Source organism: Bactrocera tryoni, chromosome 4 (genome assembly GCF_016617805.1).
Source record: "Bactrocera tryoni isolate S06 chromosome 4, CSIRO_BtryS06_freeze2, whole genome shotgun sequence".
NCBI lineage: Eukaryota > Metazoa > Arthropoda > Insecta > Diptera > Tephritidae > Bactrocera > Bactrocera tryoni.
The window spans coordinates 37,792,480-37,813,864 of record NC_052502.1 but is presented as its reverse complement, the minus strand read 5'-3'; the positions used below and the strand labels follow the sequence as shown (position 1 = coordinate 37,813,864).

General features: G+C 36.0%; 4 protein-coding genes across 5 annotated transcripts in view; 3 read left to right on the top strand and 1 right to left on the bottom strand.

Annotated features, from left to right (window-relative positions):
- LOC120773882 overlaps nucleotides 1-6,362 on the top strand; it is a 49,168-nt gene extending 42,806 nt beyond the window's left edge. The window contains exons 2-4 of the mRNA XM_040103052.1: nucleotides 3,180-4,533; nucleotides 5,731-5,922; nucleotides 6,004-6,362. Of these exons, the coding sequence (XP_039958986.1) occupies nucleotides 3,180-4,533; nucleotides 5,731-5,922; nucleotides 6,004-6,179 (1,722 nt within the window). The 3' untranslated portion in view covers nucleotides 6,180-6,362. The remainder of the gene's footprint in view (nucleotides 1-3,179; nucleotides 4,534-5,730; nucleotides 5,923-6,003) is intronic.
- Nucleotides 6,363-9,487: 3,125 nt separating this feature from the next.
- Nucleotides 9,488-10,935, top strand: LOC120773883. The gene is made up of 4 exons (XM_040103053.1): nucleotides 9,488-9,776; nucleotides 9,848-9,976; nucleotides 10,038-10,151; nucleotides 10,219-10,935. Exons 1-4 carry the CDS (start codon nucleotides 9,573-9,575, stop codon nucleotides 10,405-10,407), a joined length of 636 nt encoding a protein of 211 aa, XP_039958987.1. The 5' UTR covers nucleotides 9,488-9,572; the 3' UTR covers nucleotides 10,408-10,935.
- A 540-nt stretch (nucleotides 10,936-11,475) lies between these two features.
- Nucleotides 11,476-12,781, top strand: LOC120773827. Its single transcript, XM_040102940.1, has one exon. It carries the CDS (start codon nucleotides 11,476-11,478, stop codon nucleotides 12,679-12,681), a length of 1,206 nt encoding a protein of 401 aa, XP_039958874.1. The 3' UTR covers nucleotides 12,682-12,781.
- Nucleotides 12,782-14,326: 1,545 nt separating this feature from the next.
- The window catches only part of LOC120774373 (plastin-3), a 35,404-nt gene continuing 28,345 nt past the window's right edge, over nucleotides 14,327-21,385 (bottom strand). For both annotated transcript variants that reach the window (XM_040103969.1, XM_040103968.1), the window contains exons 2-5: nucleotides 15,657-16,767; nucleotides 15,275-15,553; nucleotides 14,948-15,201; nucleotides 14,327-14,882 (exon numbers count right to left, since the gene is read on the bottom strand). In XM_040103969.1, the coding sequence (XP_039959903.1) occupies nucleotides 14,610-14,882; nucleotides 14,948-15,201; nucleotides 15,275-15,553; nucleotides 15,657-16,767 (1,917 nt within the window). In that variant the 3' untranslated portion in view covers nucleotides 14,327-14,609. The remainder of the gene's footprint in view (nucleotides 14,883-14,947; nucleotides 15,202-15,274; nucleotides 15,554-15,656; nucleotides 16,768-21,385) is intronic.

Sequence of the window (21,385 nt, the reverse complement as noted above, 5' to 3'; positions counted from 1 at the left end):
TTTTTATGACTCTCTTGCATGGTACTAGATAATACTTTTGGGTTTTGCAAATAATAGTAAGCAATAAGATTTAAGATTTGAAATGGGACTTTTATACCCAAGTCATCAATATAAATAGCTATAAAATAGTATCTGCGTTTATATTATTGGCACAATAGTCATGCATACGTCAAGTACATATAGCAAACTGACGAGAAAAGGAAAAAATGTTTAAGGGCAGTTTTGGTAAAAGGCATACAATTTCCTAGTTGGCAATGAACTACTTAGATTTCACATTTCTTTCCAGTATACTCTACTAAATTTAAATCAGGCTTACACCACAAAAAAAAAATTAAAAATAATATTTTTTTGAACTCGTATTCTGAGCACTTCGACTACAACCAATATGTGAAGTCAATGATCTATGCCGTTTAACCGGCTGGGAACAATAATTCATATATTCACTTGTGAATTTCCAAAAATCGTTTTTTATATATAAATATGTATGTACATATGCATATCGAATGTACATACATATATTTGAAAATATTCTCCAGAAATTGTATGTTGATCCGCCAAATAGTTTCGGAGACATTTGTAAGGATGTTTTAACAAACTGTAAACACGTTGTTCTCGAAACGTCAGAGTCGGTGAGAAAATTTTCTCCGAAACGACTGAACCGATCGATTTGATATTTTCACACGACCTTCTTAAATATGTTTGGAGTTAATCGAATGAAAACAATTTTTGATAATAATTTATTTTATTCAAGCTGCTTTTAAGTGTAATTGTTTTCATTTTATGGAAACACTTTTGACAAAAATTTAAATTTTCTCTTTTTGATCATTATCTGTTTTCATATAAAATCATAACAAATTTTTTCGAGTTTTGGAGTTAAGTATTAACAGAAAAATCTTCATGACCGCCAAGCTTTTTTCAAGGTCCTCCTCCAATAGGCTACGGTAACAAGGGGAACAAAAAATTTTCACTGAAAATGACAGTACATACATTCAGTTCTGTAAACATATGTATATTAATATTAAAAAAACCATTCTGGAAAAATCAAAAATTTTTCATTCTGACATCCGCTGAAGACCTTGGTCTTTTATTATCACAAAGTACAAAATTTCGCGAAAAGACCTTAACAAAAAATCTTACATGAGTTTTGAACAAACTTTATATAATTATATAACATGGGAAAACTACAGATGAGACTTTCATCTTAACTACACTTTGAATATATATATTATATAAGTATTTTATGCATATCTTTAATGGGGAAGTAGTTAAAGACTTTTTTGCATGCTATTCCTAGAAATGATTAGATTTATTAATTTTAGGTAGACAAACAATATGTGAATCCAAGAAGCTTTCTATTTTTTATCCAAGGAAAATAAGTTGCCTTTAGCCGCTATGTCTGAATTTGGTATCGCCACAAAACGAATACGGCTGTGTAAACTGTCGTTAAGTAATACTAAAAGCTCCGTCAGGATCCGGAAGGACCTCTCCGAGCCGTTCGATACCAAACGACGATTCATACAATGCGACTCCCTATCGTGCGACTTCTTCAATCTACTGCTAGTAAGACTAATTCGACTGGCATACGCCGTTACTCTTTATATCATTGACCAACATTTGCTTCGTTAGTTCTGCTTTCGCCAGGCTGACACTGTTGAAGTCGTGGATAATTTCGTCTATCCTGAAACCAGTATAAAAGAAGCAATAATGTCAGCCACGAAATCCAACGCAGTAAAACTCTTGCCAACATATGCTACTTCGAACTGAATACGCAATTAAAAAGTAAAGTCCTCTCTCGACGAACAAAGACCAAACTTTACAAGTCCCTCATCATGCCCGTCCTGCTATATGTATCAGAGGCATGGATGAGGACAACATCCGATGTGTCGCGTTACAAGTTTTCAAGGCAAAGTTTTTGTCGAAGATTTATGGTACTTTTCGCATTGGCCACGACGAATACTGCAGTCGATGTACGAATTATACGACAAAAGTGACATAGTTAAGCGAATAGAGAGATAGCGGCGACGGTTCCTAGGTCAAGTCATCCGAATGGATGAAAACTCTTTAGATCTGAGATTATTCGACGCAGTACCCGACGGGGAGGCAGAGGAGTGAAGGTTTTCCATTGGAAAGACCAGGTGGAGAAGAACTGGAATCTCTAATTGGCGCCAAACAACGACTGGCGCGCTGTTGTAAGCTCTGCTGAAAGCGCGTAAGCGGTGTCTACGCCAATAAAGAAGAAGAAGATATATCTTTCTCCAAATATCAATTTAAGATAGACCAACAATATGTGAATTCAAGGAACTTTATTGTTTTTTATGCAACTATATTTTGTAAATATCTTCAAGATAACGTCATTTCTAAATCTGTTCCGGATCATGAAGAAGGTTTTCAAAGTAATTATGTATTTTACGGACCAATCGGTATTATATTATTTTAAAATATATGACAGATGTCGTCGATAAGGTTTTCAGAAATACCTCTCATAGAGAATATTATTTTGTGGAAAGTTTTTTCGTTGGATCTCAGTAACCGACTAGGTTAATTACAAATTTGTTGAGACGGCTTATGCCAGTTTCGATTGTTTCCTACACCACCGAGACTTTCAACCCCACTCTTGCAAGGACTGGCCAATGAAAGAGAAAGCGCTTGAATGCTTCCACCGCAACTTTTCTATACATTTTATCTGTTTTCTACGGATCTAAAGAAAATGTTGATGTTCCTACACCAATATTTTTAATTATATGTATATCAATCATAAATGGCAATTAACCATTACTGAATGAGAGTCAGATTTTCAAAACTACATCGATCAATTTAGGGGGCTAATGAATTATAAATTAAAGTAATTCAACACTTTGAGAAGTATATTTACAAATCTGTGTGACATAATTTCGAAGTGCAATTGCAATGATTGATCGAGAGTTTGCCACACTCTAATACCAATGCCATATAGTTATTAATTTAAGTTAACAATTTACTTGTGTATTAAAAAAAATAATTTGCTTAAGCATATGAAGCAAATATTGGTATTTATACAATACATGCGCAGGCAAGTAACGAGTGTTCATACCATTACCATTCAACTCCACGTGCACACGTACATACATCTAATTTTCTTAAAGAAAAAAACCGTAAACTGCATAAACTCTAATTATTTCCATTTATTTGTCTCTTTGCAGTTGGCCACCCGCTCGATCGAGCCCTCTTTCGGTCTGCTCTTCGGCGATTTACTACGCGATCTCGATGTCGGCACCACCGGCGCTGCCATTATAATGAGCACACTCGATGTGTGCATGAATTTCTCAGGTCTCTTCGTCGGTCCACTCTTGAAGGAGTTCTCCTACCGCAAAGTGGCTATCGCTGGCTCACTGCTGTGTGGCATTGGTTTGGCAGCCACCTCACCCGCAGCCAGCATGGCGCACATACTCAGTACGTACAGTGTGATTAACGGTATTGGTGTCGGTCTATCCACGTCAGCCGCTTTTGTCGCGCTCAATCACTACTTCAAGTATAAACGTGGTCAAGCTGTGGGTCTCTCAATGGCCGGCACTGCGTTAGGCATGCTGATCATGCCACAGTTGGTACGCATGTTGCTCGAAGCTTTTGGCTTTCGTGGCGCTGTGCTGATGTTGGCCGGCATCGCATTGAATTCGACAGTTGGTGCAGTGCTCTTACAACCCGCCAAATGGCATATGATCGATGAGGTGATTGATGAGGAACTGATGACGGTGCCAGTGTCACCGCCTACGCCGGATGTGAAGGTCATACGTGAGGATGCCGCGGAAGAAGATTCGCTACCCGAATTGAATACTCTACTCTTTCCCAAACAGCAATATATGCGTAAGAATTACTCAGAAATGGCGATGAATACGATGAATGGTACTCGTGTGGGTATGCCTAAGCGTCCCACCTTCCCGCGCATCATGTCACTAGCTGGTGTACAATCGGCGGTTAATAACAGCCAGTCACATGGCGATGTGAATGCGACATTGCGTAATCGCAAACATTCAGTCACGTCAAATCTTTCCTATATGGACTTCACCGGTTCCATATTGCAAGTGCATATGAATGTGGGCGATGAAGAGTTCGAACGTAATGATCGTGAGCTAAAACGTGTCAACACAGCGGCGAGTGGCATGGCGAATGCGCATCGTGATTCTTTCATAAAAATGCGGCCAACAGAGACTGAAAAGAATGAAGAATTAGCAGCGAAGGAGGCGGAGAAGAAACCAGGTTTCTGGCGTCGTTTCGCAGATCTCATGGATGTGGACTTATTACGTGATAAGAAATTTTTAAATATACTTTTCGGTCTGTCGATCTTCTATGTGGGCGAGATGAATTTCAAAATGGTCACGCCGTTCTTTTTCGCCAATCTAGGCTACAATAAGACAGATGTAGCTTTCTGTTTGTCGATAACAGCGATCACAGATATTGCAGCCCGTATAATACTCCCGCCTATCTTCGATCGTACAACCATCAAGAAGCGCACGGTGTTTCTAGTATCCATCATCTTTGTAGGCATAACGCGTTCGAGTAAGTATACATTTTTTCTTAGAAGCCTGAAAGTGCTGTTTAGAGAAAACTATGCTAGATGAAGGTTATATATTCGGGTTGTTGAAAGAATGATCTTTTCCGTAGGTAAACTATGAAGATTTTGTAAGACTTAATAGATACTTGAGATAAGGGCAGAATCAAACGGACCAGGTGTTCCAGGATCTTTCTTAGCCTCTTCCTTGCACTTTCTACATGTGTCATCGTTAGTAATGCCCATACGGCTCGCATGTGATGCCATCGCCAGTAAGTTGGGACCTGTGACAAGGCCAACAACCGTTCCGCAGCCTTTTCGAGACCGTGTTAGTAGAAAACTTGCATGTTTTTCTTCCGTTCTTTGCACATTATTTTGGCGATCTTACTTGCTCCTAAGGCATTCCATCTCACCCTGATCCGTCCGACAGCCCTTTCGTTGAGTATTGTTTTAAACGATTTGCGTATTTGCTGAACTGGTTAGGACGTTAAGTGGATGGCACCTTTAGCGATCTCATCAACTGTTTAGTTTTCCGGAACGTCCTTGTGACCTGAAATCCAATATATATGCAGCCACTTTCCGACAGTCACTATATCTACTACCTCCCTGCTTCTAAAAACATTATCTGAGGCAATGCGATGTGAGTTTATTATTTTTTCTATTACTTCTGTCACTTCTGCCTACTTTTACTTCTTTATTACTTCTGCCTAGAAGATACTGCAGTATTTGACAGCTTACAGGGTCACCTGTGATCTAGCTCCGAACAATAAAACCGGTGCCCACTCCATCAGCCATTTTTGATGCGTCGGTGTATATGTTAAGAATTCCACTTCCTAGCGTGACTTGAAACCTTCTATCCTAGCCCAGATAAAGCGTGAGGGTATGTGGTCCATGTTAACCCTAGCATCGCCTTAATTCCGTAGAGAGCACCACTGGCTTTTTTCACCCTCTCATTTACTACAAGTCAGTTTGTTGTCCAAAATTACTCCCAGGAGTGTCTCCGTTGAGCCTCAATGGTTTCCATGACGGCATCCTGAACATCCTTGTGAAGAGCATTCATAGCTGTGTGCGATTTCCAGGGTCCTCGTAGTGGAAATCAATTATCTTTTGCTCATGATTTACAGTTAATGAACTCTAATCAACCGACCTGATTTCCATCTGCTTTAATTAAAATTTTAATCCTCTTAATTTCCTCTTCGTTTCAGTAATGGCTGAGCAAACCGAATGGACCTCTCTAATGGTTTGGCTATCGATTTGCGGTTTCTTCCGTGGCTCTGCATTGGCGAACTTCACACTCACCGTTTCTGAATATTGTTCGCTGGAGAAATTACCCTCTGCCTTCGGTTGGCATTTGGTTGGCAAAGCCGTATTTGTCATCTGTCTGGGGCCGCTGATCGGTGAGTATACTTTGCATTCATAATTGGTTTCTTGTAAGAACAGGTTTATTTACTAAATTTTATTTTTCATGCTTTCGGCAGGTCTGATTCGTGACGTCACCACCAGTTATCCCATCTGCATACACGCACAAACAGTTTGCATATTTCTTTGTGTAATCGCCTGGACGATCGAGTATTTGATCACATATTTGAAAGAGAAAAAATCAAAGGGGGGCATCAATGCCACAATCGGACCCGAGACCAACATCAAACACTAACACGTGCTTAATTTCGTGAGAAAGGGATATTTTTATAAGAAAATTTTCGTGAAACTTACACTATGATATACACACACACGCATACTTATACATTTAAGTAGTTAGCTATATATAATATTATTTACATACATATATATGTATGTATGTATATATATTGTTGAAATATATGTACTTATGCAGTGAGAGAAATTTCTTTATACATATACTATAATATATATACTTTATTAAGTAATGTATATAAGTATATATGTACATTAGTTAAATACTTGCATAACTGTTTGTATGTGAGTTAGTGTTTAATTATAAATTATAACAAAAACAAAAACACAGCATACAGCTCGTAAATAAATGATAAACGAAGTATGTATAGACAGACCCGTGTGCATACGAGAAATGTGCGATTTCCAATGTGATAGTTCAAATTATGCTTATAGATCGTAAGGCTAGAGATACGACGCGTGCGTTTAACGGTGTTACACTGTAACTGTACTCTATTTTATACAATTTTCTAGCGAACACATGAACCCATAGAGCCGAATGACACATAAAAAAGAGGTCAAAGTTAAAACAACAAAAAAAATACCGTAAAACATTATCGTATTGAATTGAATTTGAAACGGCAAAAGAGTTTAAAGAAACAAGCAGGAAGGATGAAGGAATAACAAAACTCGGAAGTATTACTTATGTGTGTGCAAAATTAATAACTAAGCAAAACTAATTTCATTTTACTAATTATTTTCGTGGTTATACGTTTATGTATGACTTCTTAGGCAACTTTCGATATACTTAGTTAATTATGAAATCTAGTGGATTATGTAAATAGGCATTATTAGCAATTAGTATAATTAATTAAGCTTTCTGTTGTTAAAAAAAAAATAATAATTTTCCTTTTTTTGCTTTAAGAGTATATATTTTCTGCTTACAATATGTACTTGCATTAAAATGTATAAATTTTGCTATTCCTTGTTTAAATAATTCTTCCTTTGCTTAATTAATTTTTCTACTTTGTTTATTTTTACTGAACTATTTTGCTTTTTTCAAATTAGCTACTAGTTAAATATTTTTATAGTACAAAATTGCACATTTGTACTTTCATACTTTTTAATTAAGTCAAAAAATGTGTAACGGTACTTAAACCCTTGCAACTTAGAACAAACTGTTGGCATAACTCAAGTAGAACAGACTTAATAACGGAATAACATATTTTCATTTTCAAATTATATATATTTTTAATATTTGCCAGTACTTACATATATATAAAAAGAAATATTAATTCTGTAAATTCTAATTTAAAAATTCCGAATGATATATTGTAAATAAATATGTACACTGTAAATATTAACAACCAAATTAAAAAAAAAACAATAAAATATATATATATATTATATTTATATAATAAGATTAAAATATTTAGAGTTCATTATTTATGACATTTTTTTAGGTAAGTATTATCTGAGTCTACTAATAAAATTTTTTTTTGAAAAATGGCGACTGCCTGAAAATAAAAATCATTTTTTACGCTTTTTTTGAAATTCCTGAATTTTTTTAAAATATTAAAAACAAAAATTTTGACACGATGCTGGTAGGAACGATAAAGGATTATATAAAGAAGGTTCACACAAAATTTCAAGTAAATCGGTTGTATAGAACTTGAGATAATGCCGGTACCGTGTGGAAAAAAAGTAGTTTCGAGAAAAACGCGTTTAAAAAATTCGATACGGCCGAACCGGGCTTGGTATTGCGTCCCTAAAGTAACTGTAACTCTTAAAATAAATTTAATTTTTAAAAATCCTTTGGAGGATACGTTTTTAAGGGTCTAAACTTTAAATATATAAAAAAAAAATCGAATTTTTCAAAATTCTAGAGTAGAATACACCCTTAATATAATATAATCCGACAAAAACAGGTCCTAAAAATTTTGAAAACGATTTCGAACGGCAAGTGGATTATTTGAGAATTTTTTTCCATCCAAAAATAACCCTCGAAATTTTGACGTTGAACGACTTGAAAAAACCGACCATTACTACGAGAACAAAATCTGAAACTCACAGATCCAAGTGGGTTAGATCGCCGAAAAACTCCTTGCGCAGCTTCGTTCTGGATTATCTTATCCAGAATCTACCCCGACCAAATATATGTCCAGCATTCAACGAGTCCGCGCATGATCTTAACCACCTCCTTGCATGCCCAGCTAACCCTACAAATCTGACAACCTAAAATTTATTGATCCAAACGAGGTTAGATCTCTGAAAGTACAGCCCTCGAAACCGCATGTTTCCTGAAGGCTGATGACATAACGGGGACTAGAAAACCGTCAACAACGAGAACAAAATCAATAATATCAGTTTTGAGTTAGCGAAAATTCGAAAAATATTTGTGCACACAAGATTTTGTGATTGTGACGGTAATTCCAAATTCCTAATCGTTAAATACTATGTATTTGCGTAGAACTAAAAGCTTTAGAAAAAAATCCAACAGGGGTACTAATTTAAGAAGTTATATGCAGTCGATTAACCCGTTTTTTGGGAATTTTTATAGAAGAGCCATAAATAGAAATAATGCACATTTTTAGATGTTAATGTAAGTACTTTAATAGAGAGTGCTTTATTTTGAGATTCACCTCCAAAAAGTCTTGCGGTGGGGAATATTTCCCTGTTTAAAATTATCTCTAAGGTCAAAACAACAACAAATAATATCATATTGCAATAGCTAAATACAGGTCCAAAGAAAACAAACGAAAAATTTTACACTTCAGAATAGCTTAAAAAAACGAAATTATTATCAAAAATCTCATTCCTTCCATCATTATCTGAAAAATATATCTAAGAAGGTCTTGAGAAAACTTCAAGTTCTTCCGCCCAACCGTTTCGAAGGAATTTTCTCACCGACTCTAAAAACTCTGAACTCTGAAAGTTAAAAATTCCTACAAATATGCTTATATCTCTGAAACTATTTACCGGATAAATTCCAAATTTTCGGAGAATGTTCTCAAGTTTTCGTACATTCGATATATGTATTTGCAAAAATCTAGTTCCATTTTTAGTAATTCATAAATGGATTTAACCCCTTAACGCATTCAACTAACATAAATTATATGACTCATTAACGCAATGAAATCATCGCTTCATGTTCACAAAATTGCTTATACCAAATTTCAAAATTGCATTTTTGCCTACCACGTAAATATTACCGCTGCAATACGATATCTCTTAACGTTTTTTTTCGCTTACTGGGTTCACTTGTTTTCGTAGTGAATACTGCTTGCCAAGCAACCCTGCACAATGTTTTCATTGAGCTGTCAACTGGGTCAGTCGCCAGCACAGCTGCTAAAGTTATACATTTTTGGAATAATTACAAGAATTTTACTAGTTTTTACACAAAGGAATTGTTAAAATGGTGATACAACAAGTAAAAGCAGTGCTATTAAGCATTATAAAGTTATTAAGACGAATGATGTGCTGTTTCTCATTTGGGCGGCGACGTAAACCCAGTTTTTCGGAGCCAATGGAAATAAAAATTGTTGTTGATGGGGGACAAGCGACATTACCGGTGGGAGCGCAGTCGCCGAGTTCTACACGGCTATCGCAAACACAACACGTAAATATATACATATACACATATCTATACAATTTGAGTTGACGGTAAAAAACACACAATTTTACGTGCAGGTGGAAAGAGACTGGAATACTTGGGATGACAGTCCGCGTACGGTCACAGAGCATATTGAACAGTATCGACAGAGGCTAGCTAAACCGCCAACGCCACCGCCAGCAGAGCAAGAACCCGATTTCTTCACAGTAATTAATGCATATAGACTTAAAATAAAATTTCTACATTAATATTTTAATTGACTTGCAGGAATTAGCACCCGTCATAAAACCTCAACCAAAGTACTACCTCGGTGACGATAACACTGATAAAGCAAATTTTTCAAGATTAGAAGCTAAAACCGACGTGCCAATAACAATGAATGTAAAAATTACAAGCAACAACTACACATGTTAGAAATCTGTTTAAATGGCATTCTTATAATTTTCAGGCTGATCTTGAAGACTGGGTGGACGATTCAGTTGATGGCGGTTGGGATGAACTAGACACGGAGCAAACTAAGCAACTAATACGTGAAAATCGCCGACAAATGCGTCAACAACGTCAACAGAAAAATTCAAAAACTGCCGGAATTGAAACATCACAAATGGGACGTGGCGCCCAACATAGTCGTACATAGTATAGGTGGTCATCACGGGATCACTACGATACGATGCATATGCTGACTTAAGGAATTTGAGTGCAATTTTGAGTGAATGTTTTATTCTGTAATTGGTTTGGTAAATATGCCGTTGTAAATACGCTATTGGCAGACACAAAGACACGTAGTACTAAAAACAATTTCAAAGTGCATGTTTGATTATGATTTTATGACTGCTTTGTTTTAGTAAATTTATGCATAAGGAATTGAAATGTAAAGAATTGAAAATTAATTCAATTACATTCCTAAATAAAGTGCGATTTTGGTTTAATTTTGAAAAATAATTGCACTAAAGATAGAGATTGGAAGACATGCGAATATTCTAAACATTGAACGTGAAGGTGTTTATCAATTTATATGAATATGTCATAGATAAGCATAATTCTAAAGTGTTAAATGTTATTATAGTTTGTTGTACAAACTAATTTTCCAAAACTAGTACCATGTGTTGTAAATGTTTATAACTTAAAATTTAGGCTAAATAAAAATTTTAATATATTTAAGCGAATAAAAGTATTTTGAGTTAAAAGTGGGACATTTTTGTTTCTGTTGTAGTAGCGGCTTTGGTTTGGATGATGTTGCCGAGAAGATCTGAATGGCTATGTATGTACATACACACTAATAACTTTTTTAAGCTGACTCCGAAATCCTATGAAATGGAAGGGGAAGGCATGTTTGTGGCAGGTGTGGTATATGTACGTATCTACTATATATACAAATAATTTTTTTTCGTTTTGTACAACTGATTTCGGAAATGCGAAATGTTGTCACCCATACATTTGTCTTGGCTGTTTGCATGTACAACTGCCTGTCTCAAAACGATTTCCTGAGATTGGTGTGAACTGAAGTGTGGCGGCCTGCGGTTTGAACGCAATAAAAAATAGCCGGTAGTGCAACTACAGACTCGGTCTACGAAACCTTTGCAAATTTCGACAGTATACTGCCTTTATAAAAGCAGAAAGTGTTGATAAAATTTCTGCATTCACTTTTGGATAACAGATAGCAATGGTAGGTGGAATTTACAGATACCCGGTGGCAAAATAATATATGGTTCAAACATTACAGTTGCACTTACCTTTGTTGATGATTCTACGGTTTTCCACGTTAGCGCTACCTTTATGTGCCGGTCAAGCATTGCAGCCACATACACAACAAAATATATGGGAATCATTTGCACCTGGCGAACTTTTACGTCTTTTAGAACACTCCACTTACACAATACCGTTTAAATATAACGCAATAGCACAACGCCGGTCAGACGAAAATGCTGCAACACCGGAGAATACTATTTATTCAACACCGAGGGAAATACACAAGCGTTCCAATACATCGCCAGCAACATCAACCGATAATACATACACTGCGGAAGATCAATTAAATGCACCATCAAGCGCCGAGTTCAATTATGACCAGGCTTATGAAGATTTTGTACGCGAATATTTTGGCGACAAACTAGCAGAAGACAGTGATTCAAATGAAAAGAATGAAGAAGAAGCACTTGATGGGGAGGAAAGTGAAGAAGTGGAACAATTGGAAACGGAACACAATTCTTCAGCGGAAACGGAACTTTTGACAGGGGAAACGAAAAAACGCACACAACGTAGGACTAAAGAAAAATGCCGGCACGTCAAAAAGCACAAGCAAAATTGTATGGTTTGCGAAAATGCGCGCACTGGCGAAAAATCTGAAACATGCTCTTTTTCGCGTGCAAGTGAACCGCAGCGATATGCTTTCCAAAAAGAAACAAGCTACAAAAAACAACGCGATGCTGAAGAGCCGTCCTCGCAAAGCGAAGAACAAACATCTGCCGAAGAAGCAGAAGTAGCGGAAGCAGATACAATTAACGAAAAAATTGACAATAGAGATTTTGTGGGCAAACGAGACAGCAAAAAGCCGCCAAAAGATAGTAGCACTTGCATACAATTGGTGAAACGGGGGAAGATCTGCTATCAGTGCGTGGATGGTGACGGCACATCCACCAAATGTTATGTGCCCGCGAAAATGAGCAACGGCAGCAATAATAGGCAGCGTCCAGCCAAGGGTAACGAACACAAAGTGCAGAAAGCACAGCAACGTATTTACAAACGAACAATTTCATATTCCTTTGAGAAGGGTACCAATGGCACCATGGAAAATGTAACGCCAATTGAGGCATCGGAGGTGGAAAACACAACTGCCACAATTAGTACACCACATTTGAAAGAGAAGATATTCATCAAGGTGATAAAGCAAAATGAAACCATAGCGGAGTAATTTTCCAATCCTCTTTCTGTATTCAATGTATATTCGCGGCGTATATATAGTATGTAGGTGTGCTTATGCAAACTATTATGCATATATTTTATTTTGTAATATTACATACATTTTTTCTGTAAAAGGACACCGCACTTCTTTTGCTTATTGGCGAAATAACTTCTTCACTGCAGTGCAAAGCTAATTACTTGCAGAACGGTATAACACAACACTTTATACACTATAAGCACATATCACTATTTCCACTATAAACACATATCACAGGAACACTTTAACACATTTTTTATTCACTAACGATAAATTTTAATTTATTTATTGTGCGAAAATTATTATTCATAAATTTAGCGAATAAAACTGACGCCGCGAAAACTAACTGTTCACTAAATGTCAAATGCAAATGGTGGGTAAATGAAACCCGTTGACAGGGTTGATAGACAACAACAAAATAATGTGAATACAGAACACACATACATGAAAAATATCCTTACAAGTGTGAACATTTGAAACTGCATATATGTAGTAAGTGCGTGAATGCAACTGTTTGTATGTGCATACATGCCATTTTTTAAATTTTTATGGAAATAGGACTATAATAATTTTGCTTAATATAGTTTGTATTTTCTTAATTCTTTGTTGTTACCTTCGGAAGTTTTTTTAACATACATATGTATGTATAAATATCCATAACTTGTAAATCATTCCAAGTTTTTTGCACATCATTATTCTTAAGCTTTACGTACATATGTGCTTATGGACGACTAATATTTAACATCTCTGGTTAACGACATAAAAACGCTGTTCAAGAAAGTCTGAGAGAAGTTCAAATTGCTAACGTATAATGGTTTTAAATCAATTTACGAAACATGAACTTGATTTTGATTGGTCAGTTGGTTTTAGCAGCTACATATGTATATGCTATGCTATTGAGGAAGCTGGAGGCAATACCTATGTACTTTCTGAGGTAGGAACGAACATATATACAGACAGACGGACAAACGGAGGGACAGACGGAAGAACATGGCTAAATCAACTCAGCAGGTCATGCTGAGAAATTATTTTTATATTTCTTAGATGTTTCCTTCTGGGTGTTCTTCGTGGCAAACTTAATATTCCCTGTTGAGGTTATAAAAAGGAGAATCGCGGATCTACAGCAATTACTTGGTGATAACCTTAATGGAACCTTTCAATATGTTTCCAAAGTTTTTCTTAATCTAATTAGAGTTTATGTTTGTACATATGTAAATTTCATTGAAATTCTGATAGCAATTAAAAATTATTTAAGCTTTTCTTTGTGTTCTAAAATAATTTTCCACTTACGTTTGTTACCAAGGCCTTTTAATGTAAAACTTCGAAATATGTAAAAATAAACCTTTATTTATAAAATAAGGTTATCATTATATCATAATACAATAATAATGTCTTTCCTCTTCATAATCATACTCTGCATAGGGCAAATTGGCTGATAGCGACATGTTGCAAACTATGCCCATTTTGCACTTTCTAAAAAAAAATATGTTTGCATTTTTGTCAAAGTTAAATAAATTAATAAATTACAATACATATCGTATATAGTATGTAAGTTATTTAAGTTTTGTGTTACAAGACAAAATTAATCATTGTAGTTTTGTATTTAGGTAAGAATGTATATTGCTTAATGCCATACATTTTTTCATGTATTTATAATTCCAGCCGTTCTCGATTATTGTTATTATTGCTGAACTGAATGATAGTTGCATTTACTTAATAATTCTCTTAATGCATCTTTTCGTTTCAGCATTATTGGTTAGTGCTTATCGATGCTTACTTTATATAAAATTATTTATATATATATAAATACATATATATATATATATATATTTTGTTTACAATTTTGCTGCTTATATAATATATGTTTGTATATAGAAATTGTGGCCGCCATTAATTGATCATTAGTTACTGTTTGTATTATTAATGTTGTTACTGTTGGTGTTGTTGTGGCTGTTTGTGTTGTTGATGGTAACATCATTCACAATGGCGATTGGTTCTTGATTCTGATTTGGCACACTATCCATATTGGGTATGTAGTCCAACGCCATCATGCAGGCGAAGACAGTCATCACCATTTTGGGTTTAACTTCCGTTATATCTTCGGGCAGAGCGTATACGCGTGCACCAATTTTACGCGCCATAGAAATAGCATATTTAGCATTGGCCAAGTTGTCCTAAAACAAAAAGAATAAATATTTATTATAATAAGAAATAAGTTCTGATTTGCACTCGCTCAAACCTCTTCGGTACCGCCAGTTCGCACCAAGTCGTAGTTTATGCTACCCTCCTTAATGGAATCAATCAAATCGATTACAATTTTACCATCGGCAATGGCTGAATCGTTGAAGTTCTTCAAGCTAGATGTTTTGCCGGCGGCAGACAGTTTGCTATTGACCCACTGCACGATCTCCTTCTCGATTATGGGACTGCCGGTGTTGGCCAAACGCGATAGAATGGACAAAGTGTAGGCGCGCATCAGTTGCCAAATCAGCGCTTTATATTGAGAGAAGAGTAAATAATTTAATTAAAATAATTAGTAATTTTTTTTGGCTCAAGTTTTACATACCCAAAGTTAGTGTAGCATTTCCGTCGTTCAAATCTTGGCCAGCAATACCGACAAGCGAAAATTTCAGCTGTTTGCCCAAATCCACAGCATAATTGCAATTTTCCAATTTTTCCATGAATTTGCGTAGGGGCGTGAAGCGTTTGTGCACACGCTGCCAATGCACAATGCCTGGCTTGATGATATCGAACAGCTGAAAGATGACCAAGCCGTCAGCAAGATCGGAATACAACCAGTTGACATGTGGTGCAACGCCCATTGAATTCATCCAGTTTCTGTAAGCTATTTAATAATAGTAAGATTAGTTGCTAAACATTTTACAAAATTTATTCTAAAGATTAGAAATTTTAATCTCGACAACAACTCCAATTCCAGCAACACTTACTTTTCTCTTCGCGTGTCTCCTCGATTGACTCTAAACCATCGATTTGTTCCGGCCTATCGAGTCCTGGATGATTGTTGAACAGGTTCGCAACGAAGGCCAAATTCAACTTGTAGACCCCATTGACAACGTCCTGCGGTGTCAAGAAGCTGCGACAGTTTAATTTGGCCGCCTGCTGCAACATAATCTCCGCGCGTGATGTCAGATCCGACTCGCGCAACGCCTCCAAATTGACATCGACATCGTTACCGGCAATCTGTTTCAGCAAATGTGAATAGATTTCTGAGTCTACAATGTCGGATTGGAAATTGGTGCAGCGGCGTGAAATGCCAGCGCGCTCCAAATGATGGTTGACCCAACGCAATAGTATGGCTTCCGGTGATAGCTTCATCAAATCTTCCAAGCGTTCGTTGTCAAAGAGCAGACCAGCCAAGCCGGGACAGCTGTCGAGCGTGATGTGACTGAAGAGACCAATACGAATAATTTGCCACAACAAGCCCAAAACCAAATGTGGCTTGCCTTTGGCCAAATCGTGTGCGTCGATATTGACAATGTTGCAACCAATCGCTTGCGATGAAACTAGCGCCAGCGTCAAGTTTTCAAATTCGCGATAAACTGTTAAATTCTTCTTGTTGATGGCACGCTCATCAATTGTATCCGGGCAGGAATGATTGATAATCTTGCACAGTAGGATACCATCCTTAATTGCTTGGTACAGATGTTTGCCCTCGGCATCGATGGGTAGCAAATGCTTCAGATCTTGATCATAACCTAAATTCGAATTGATCCAATCGGAGAAGGCAAGTTGCTCCTCAAGACGCACTGAGTGTGTGGTGCCTTCGGACGATATGCTCGACATGCCACCCAACGTTTCGAGGTTCTCTTTTTTCGACACGACGGTCTTGAAGGTGCTTGCCACATCTTTGGATTTGAGATCGAGACAGAGATTTTCGAATTCCTCGATATTCAGTTTGCCCTGATGTGATGTGCGTTGCTTATTCTGAAATTCATCGATCATCTCGCGCACCTGGTAGCCAGGCAATTTGAAACCGACCTGGTCCAAGGCGTCCTTCAACTCGCTCAAATCGATGAAGCCATCTTTGTTGGCATCGATCTATTTATGAGAAGTAAAAATAAATTAAATTAATTTCATGAATACATACAAACAATATATGTACATATGTATAGTACATAAAATATGCATAAGTGAATACTTAAGTAATAATTTGACAGCAAGGAAACGCGTTCAGCGGAATGGGCTATCCAAAAAATGAATCAAAGCATTAAATGACATGAGTCATACAGTTTAGCCGTCGAAATATTCAATTTACATGCTCGTGACGAATCAGCGTCGCGGCCAACGTCAGCGCTGCCGTGCGATCACCTCCGGTTGCGGGTGATTTCAGCGCGCAATCGATTTTAAGCATTCGTATACATAGTATGTATGTATATGTCTTTATGTATTTATGCGCATAGGTCAGCTTCGGCAGCACGTAAATCACCCATTCGGCATTTACATAAACTGCAACAACAAGCCAAGCAAATATAATAAAATTTAAATACAATAAACACCAAATTCGACGCAGCTGTGGCTGCGGCAGTGGCAGTTGACACCGACTTTACCTCGGCTATGACATGTATTTGAGGCGCGTAAAACCTGTTTGCTGGCCTTTGAGCTAGTCGGCAACAAACAACTACAACCCACACGCAAGGCACCGTCGCTAGCCGGCATGGCTGATAATGACAATCACCCAGCAGTAGCGTTGGCGCTGACGTCAGCGTCAACAGCATTTACAACTGCGCTGACGTTCAGCGCGACTGTGGCGGTGAAGCTTACTGCGCTGATGCGCAATAACGCTAGCTGCTTATGCGTTAACATGCACACATTCACACATGCAAATGTACGTCCGCAATTTGCGTGTTTAATTGCTTTCCCGGCATACCAGACCAGTGCGCCACCACGCCACCACGCCACCATTTACTCACTTATTCACTTAAGTTATATGATTTGTTTACTTTTTTTTAAGGAAGCCTGCCAACACTAAATAAGGGCAATGACAGGAATGTGGTGGTTCTACACTCCCAGTGAATTTGTGATTGACGACCTGGACGGAATTCCAACTGGAATTCACAGTTCGCAACTGTAAACAAAGGTGGCCATTGATTTTATTCGCCATTTGCCGTTGCTCACACATCGAATGTTGCTGCTAATAATTATCATAATCAAATGAATCACAATATTCACCACATCCAAAGACAGGGGGTTTACGTATATTTTATTTGCAAATGTACACATTGCATGTATGTATGTAAATACATATGTATCATGTGTGACGACTAAAGTAAATAAGCGTGCGAGAAGCAGCAATTTGGGCGAATTCAAAATAATTGAATAATTTCGCGATGGTTTTGAATGAAATCTGAAATTTTTTCATGTGTCATATATATTTGAGTAACCAAGGTTCTAATACCGTAAAAATATGATTATATTCGATAACTCGTAGAGCATAAAGATTTTGAGGATTTCAGTAGGAACACAATGTTTTAAGGAGTAACATGAGTTTACGAGTTTCAAAAAATCTATTTTTTATTGGCTTAATAAATTCTACAACACCTCTAAAATATTGTCCTAAATTTTCAAGTTGATCCGAGTAATAGTTCCGGAGATACAGCCTTGAGATCTTGTGGGGCGCTAGAGGCTAGCTGGCTAAGTGCGCTGTCTTTAAACGCGTTTTTCTCGAACCGATCTTCATGAAATTTTACACAGATCTTTTTAAAATTCAAAAACACTTGCACGAAGGATTTTTTTATTACAACTATTTCAAAAAAAAATGTCGCAAAATGTTCACTGAAATTCCATTTTTTTTGTAAAAATGTCTCCCAAAAATGCAATTTTCTTTGTCCTTTGTCCAAGTTCTTAGTTAAGGTTTTATTTAACTAAAACATGTATTTTTTCACTTCAGATGATCCTGCAAAAAGTTATCCTGTCAACCCCCGAAAATGGTGTCCCCGAAAATGGCGTCGCAATGGCCGAGTTTGAAATATTCTTTTCCAAAAATTTCAGAATTTTTTTGTTAATAGTGTATGTTTGTAACGCTATAAAATTCTAATAAAATATTTAATTTTTTATATGAGAAACAATTTTTTTGAAAAAATGCTGTTTTCTACCCGAGGAAACCCATGTAACCCCTTAAAATAAGTGATTTTTTCCAGTCCGGGTCAAATCTGATCAAATGTACGTACTTTTGAAATGAGTAAATATTTATTATAATTAAAACGAACCCGTTGGTTAAAGGCGAGGCTGGAAAGGCATGTACGAACATCACCTTTTTTGTTATTTTTGATACCAGAACAACATATCAGCCAGATGACCGAACACAGCGCATCTTATGCAGACCAATATGTTGCTTTAATTAATAATTATTTCCAAAAGAGCCTGTTACTCGCCAACATTACGCCGAATATTGGTTCCAACATGTCATAGGTGCACATACAGCGGAAATCACATGAAATAGCCGATCAATTTACCGGACCATATCTAGATATGATTCGTACATCAAAAATTTGTCTTTATAAAGTTAAGGTTTGATTGACTTTGCGGATGGTAAACTTTTAGCACTTGAACCATTGATATGGAAACGAAAACTCCGGTGGTTCCATGGGAGAGACTTGAGTTGGGAGTAGGTTAGGTTTATCGGATTAAAGTTCTGGCGTGAATGGAAATTAAACGCCTGTGCAAATTTTTATTAGCTACTATATCGTCTTGGTAATTTATAAGTCCGAACACAGGAATTCTTCTTTTCTACGGCTTCACAACGGACTACATAGTATATCAGTAAACGTGCGATCTCTCTAGTTCAGCCATCTAACCGCCATAGAATTATCACTTATTATCTATTTATACCAACATAGATATGTAAGTACGAAGGCGCTTGGGCAATCCAGTGCAAATAAATAAATTAAGTAAAAAAAAAAACTAATTTGAGAAAAAAAAATATTAGTCTTCATACGTATTTGCCATTTCATTAAAAAATTGCTCTTCTTTGTTGTTTGGGGGCAGGCACACCTTTGAATGTACTACTGATTATCCGAATATCAGCAAAAAAAACAGTTTGCGTTATATTATATACATACATAGATATAAAGTATATATACAATAAATTTCATTTGGGGGAGATATGATCGAAATCTTAGAAAAATATAACACAGAATATGCGAGGTAATTTCCAAAATAAGAAATTGGAAGAACAATATACAATAAGGTTACTGGAAACTAAAACACAAAAATGTAGGAAAAAAATTGATTTCTCGAAATTGGGGATTCATTTATTTAGTGATTAAAAGAAAAAATGCTGAGTATCTGCTAGTAAAGATGATATCGTTAGAAAAATTTATAAACTGATAGTTAAAAATTAAAAAATAAAATAAAATTTTAAAGAAATAAGAAAGCACTAAAATGTGGTTATCGATAACTGGCAAAACTTATCGAATGTATATTAGCTAAAGTAACGAGAACATGTTTTGTACTTTTAGAATGCTTTAGGGCTACATAATTGCTAATTAATGAGGGGAAAAAAGAATATATACAATAATATTGATCACCTCTTTGCACGGCATAATCGAACCTCTCAACACTGTCATGGGTATTTATAGAATATTTTGCAAAGCAGGGAATTTACGTACCAGTTCTCACATTGGCATTCATGATAATTATGAATATTTCATATGGAACGATAAGATAAAGAAATTTAAATGAAATTGAAAATAGTTCGAGAAATAGCTTCTAAGCGAATGTGTGTATGTGTCTACAAATGAAGGTGAAGAAATAGTAGAAATCCAACAGGTAAACATATTTTTGATTATGTGCAAGTTTTAGAAAAGACTCATTTGAAATAGTAGTTGACAGCTCAGGGGAATACAAAAGTTTAGCGGTAAAAATAGTGAGTCATTGATGTACAATATATGCAGAAGTATACAGAAAATGGCACAGAATTTCCGATTTATCGATGCAATATGACTTCTAATCAATAACCGGCCTCTATATACATACATACATATATAATATGTATATTACCAAATCATGCACTACACACACAAACACATTGTCATATATAATATTGACTAACATGATAACAAACGCTATCAGCGATAATTTACGTGCGGTAGCAAACGTACAGTTGTGTGCGCAATATTAGAAACGAACTATAAAATTTTTTTTGGTGATAAATAATATTTTTCGATTTTTACGATTGATACTAAATAAAATTCGAACTTTTTTACTCTTGACTGGCGTAGATTCGAACTATAATATAATAATTTAGAGGTGTCTACAAATTTTTCAAAATTGTAATTTCGTGGTTTCTATCAAAAATATGAGTAAAATAACTAAATATTGCCATTTCTCAGCACAACGCTGTAATTTTTGACATTAATGACATTACCAAATTACCCAAAAGGGTAATAAAAATACCGTCGTTATTTATAACTTCTAATATATGACAGGTGAGCAAGCGCAATGAGGAAATCGTGGGCTAAAAATTACTCATAGAACATAAATAATGAGTATTATATATTTTCCAGCCATTATAACTGCCATTATATTTATGGAAAAGTTAAAATTCTCGTAAAACTTTTTCATGTAGAAAATTACAGAAATAAAGCCTTCATAATATTTTATAATTTCTATGAAAAGGTATTATCAAAAGTGAACTGTTTTATAGCGCTTTGTACGA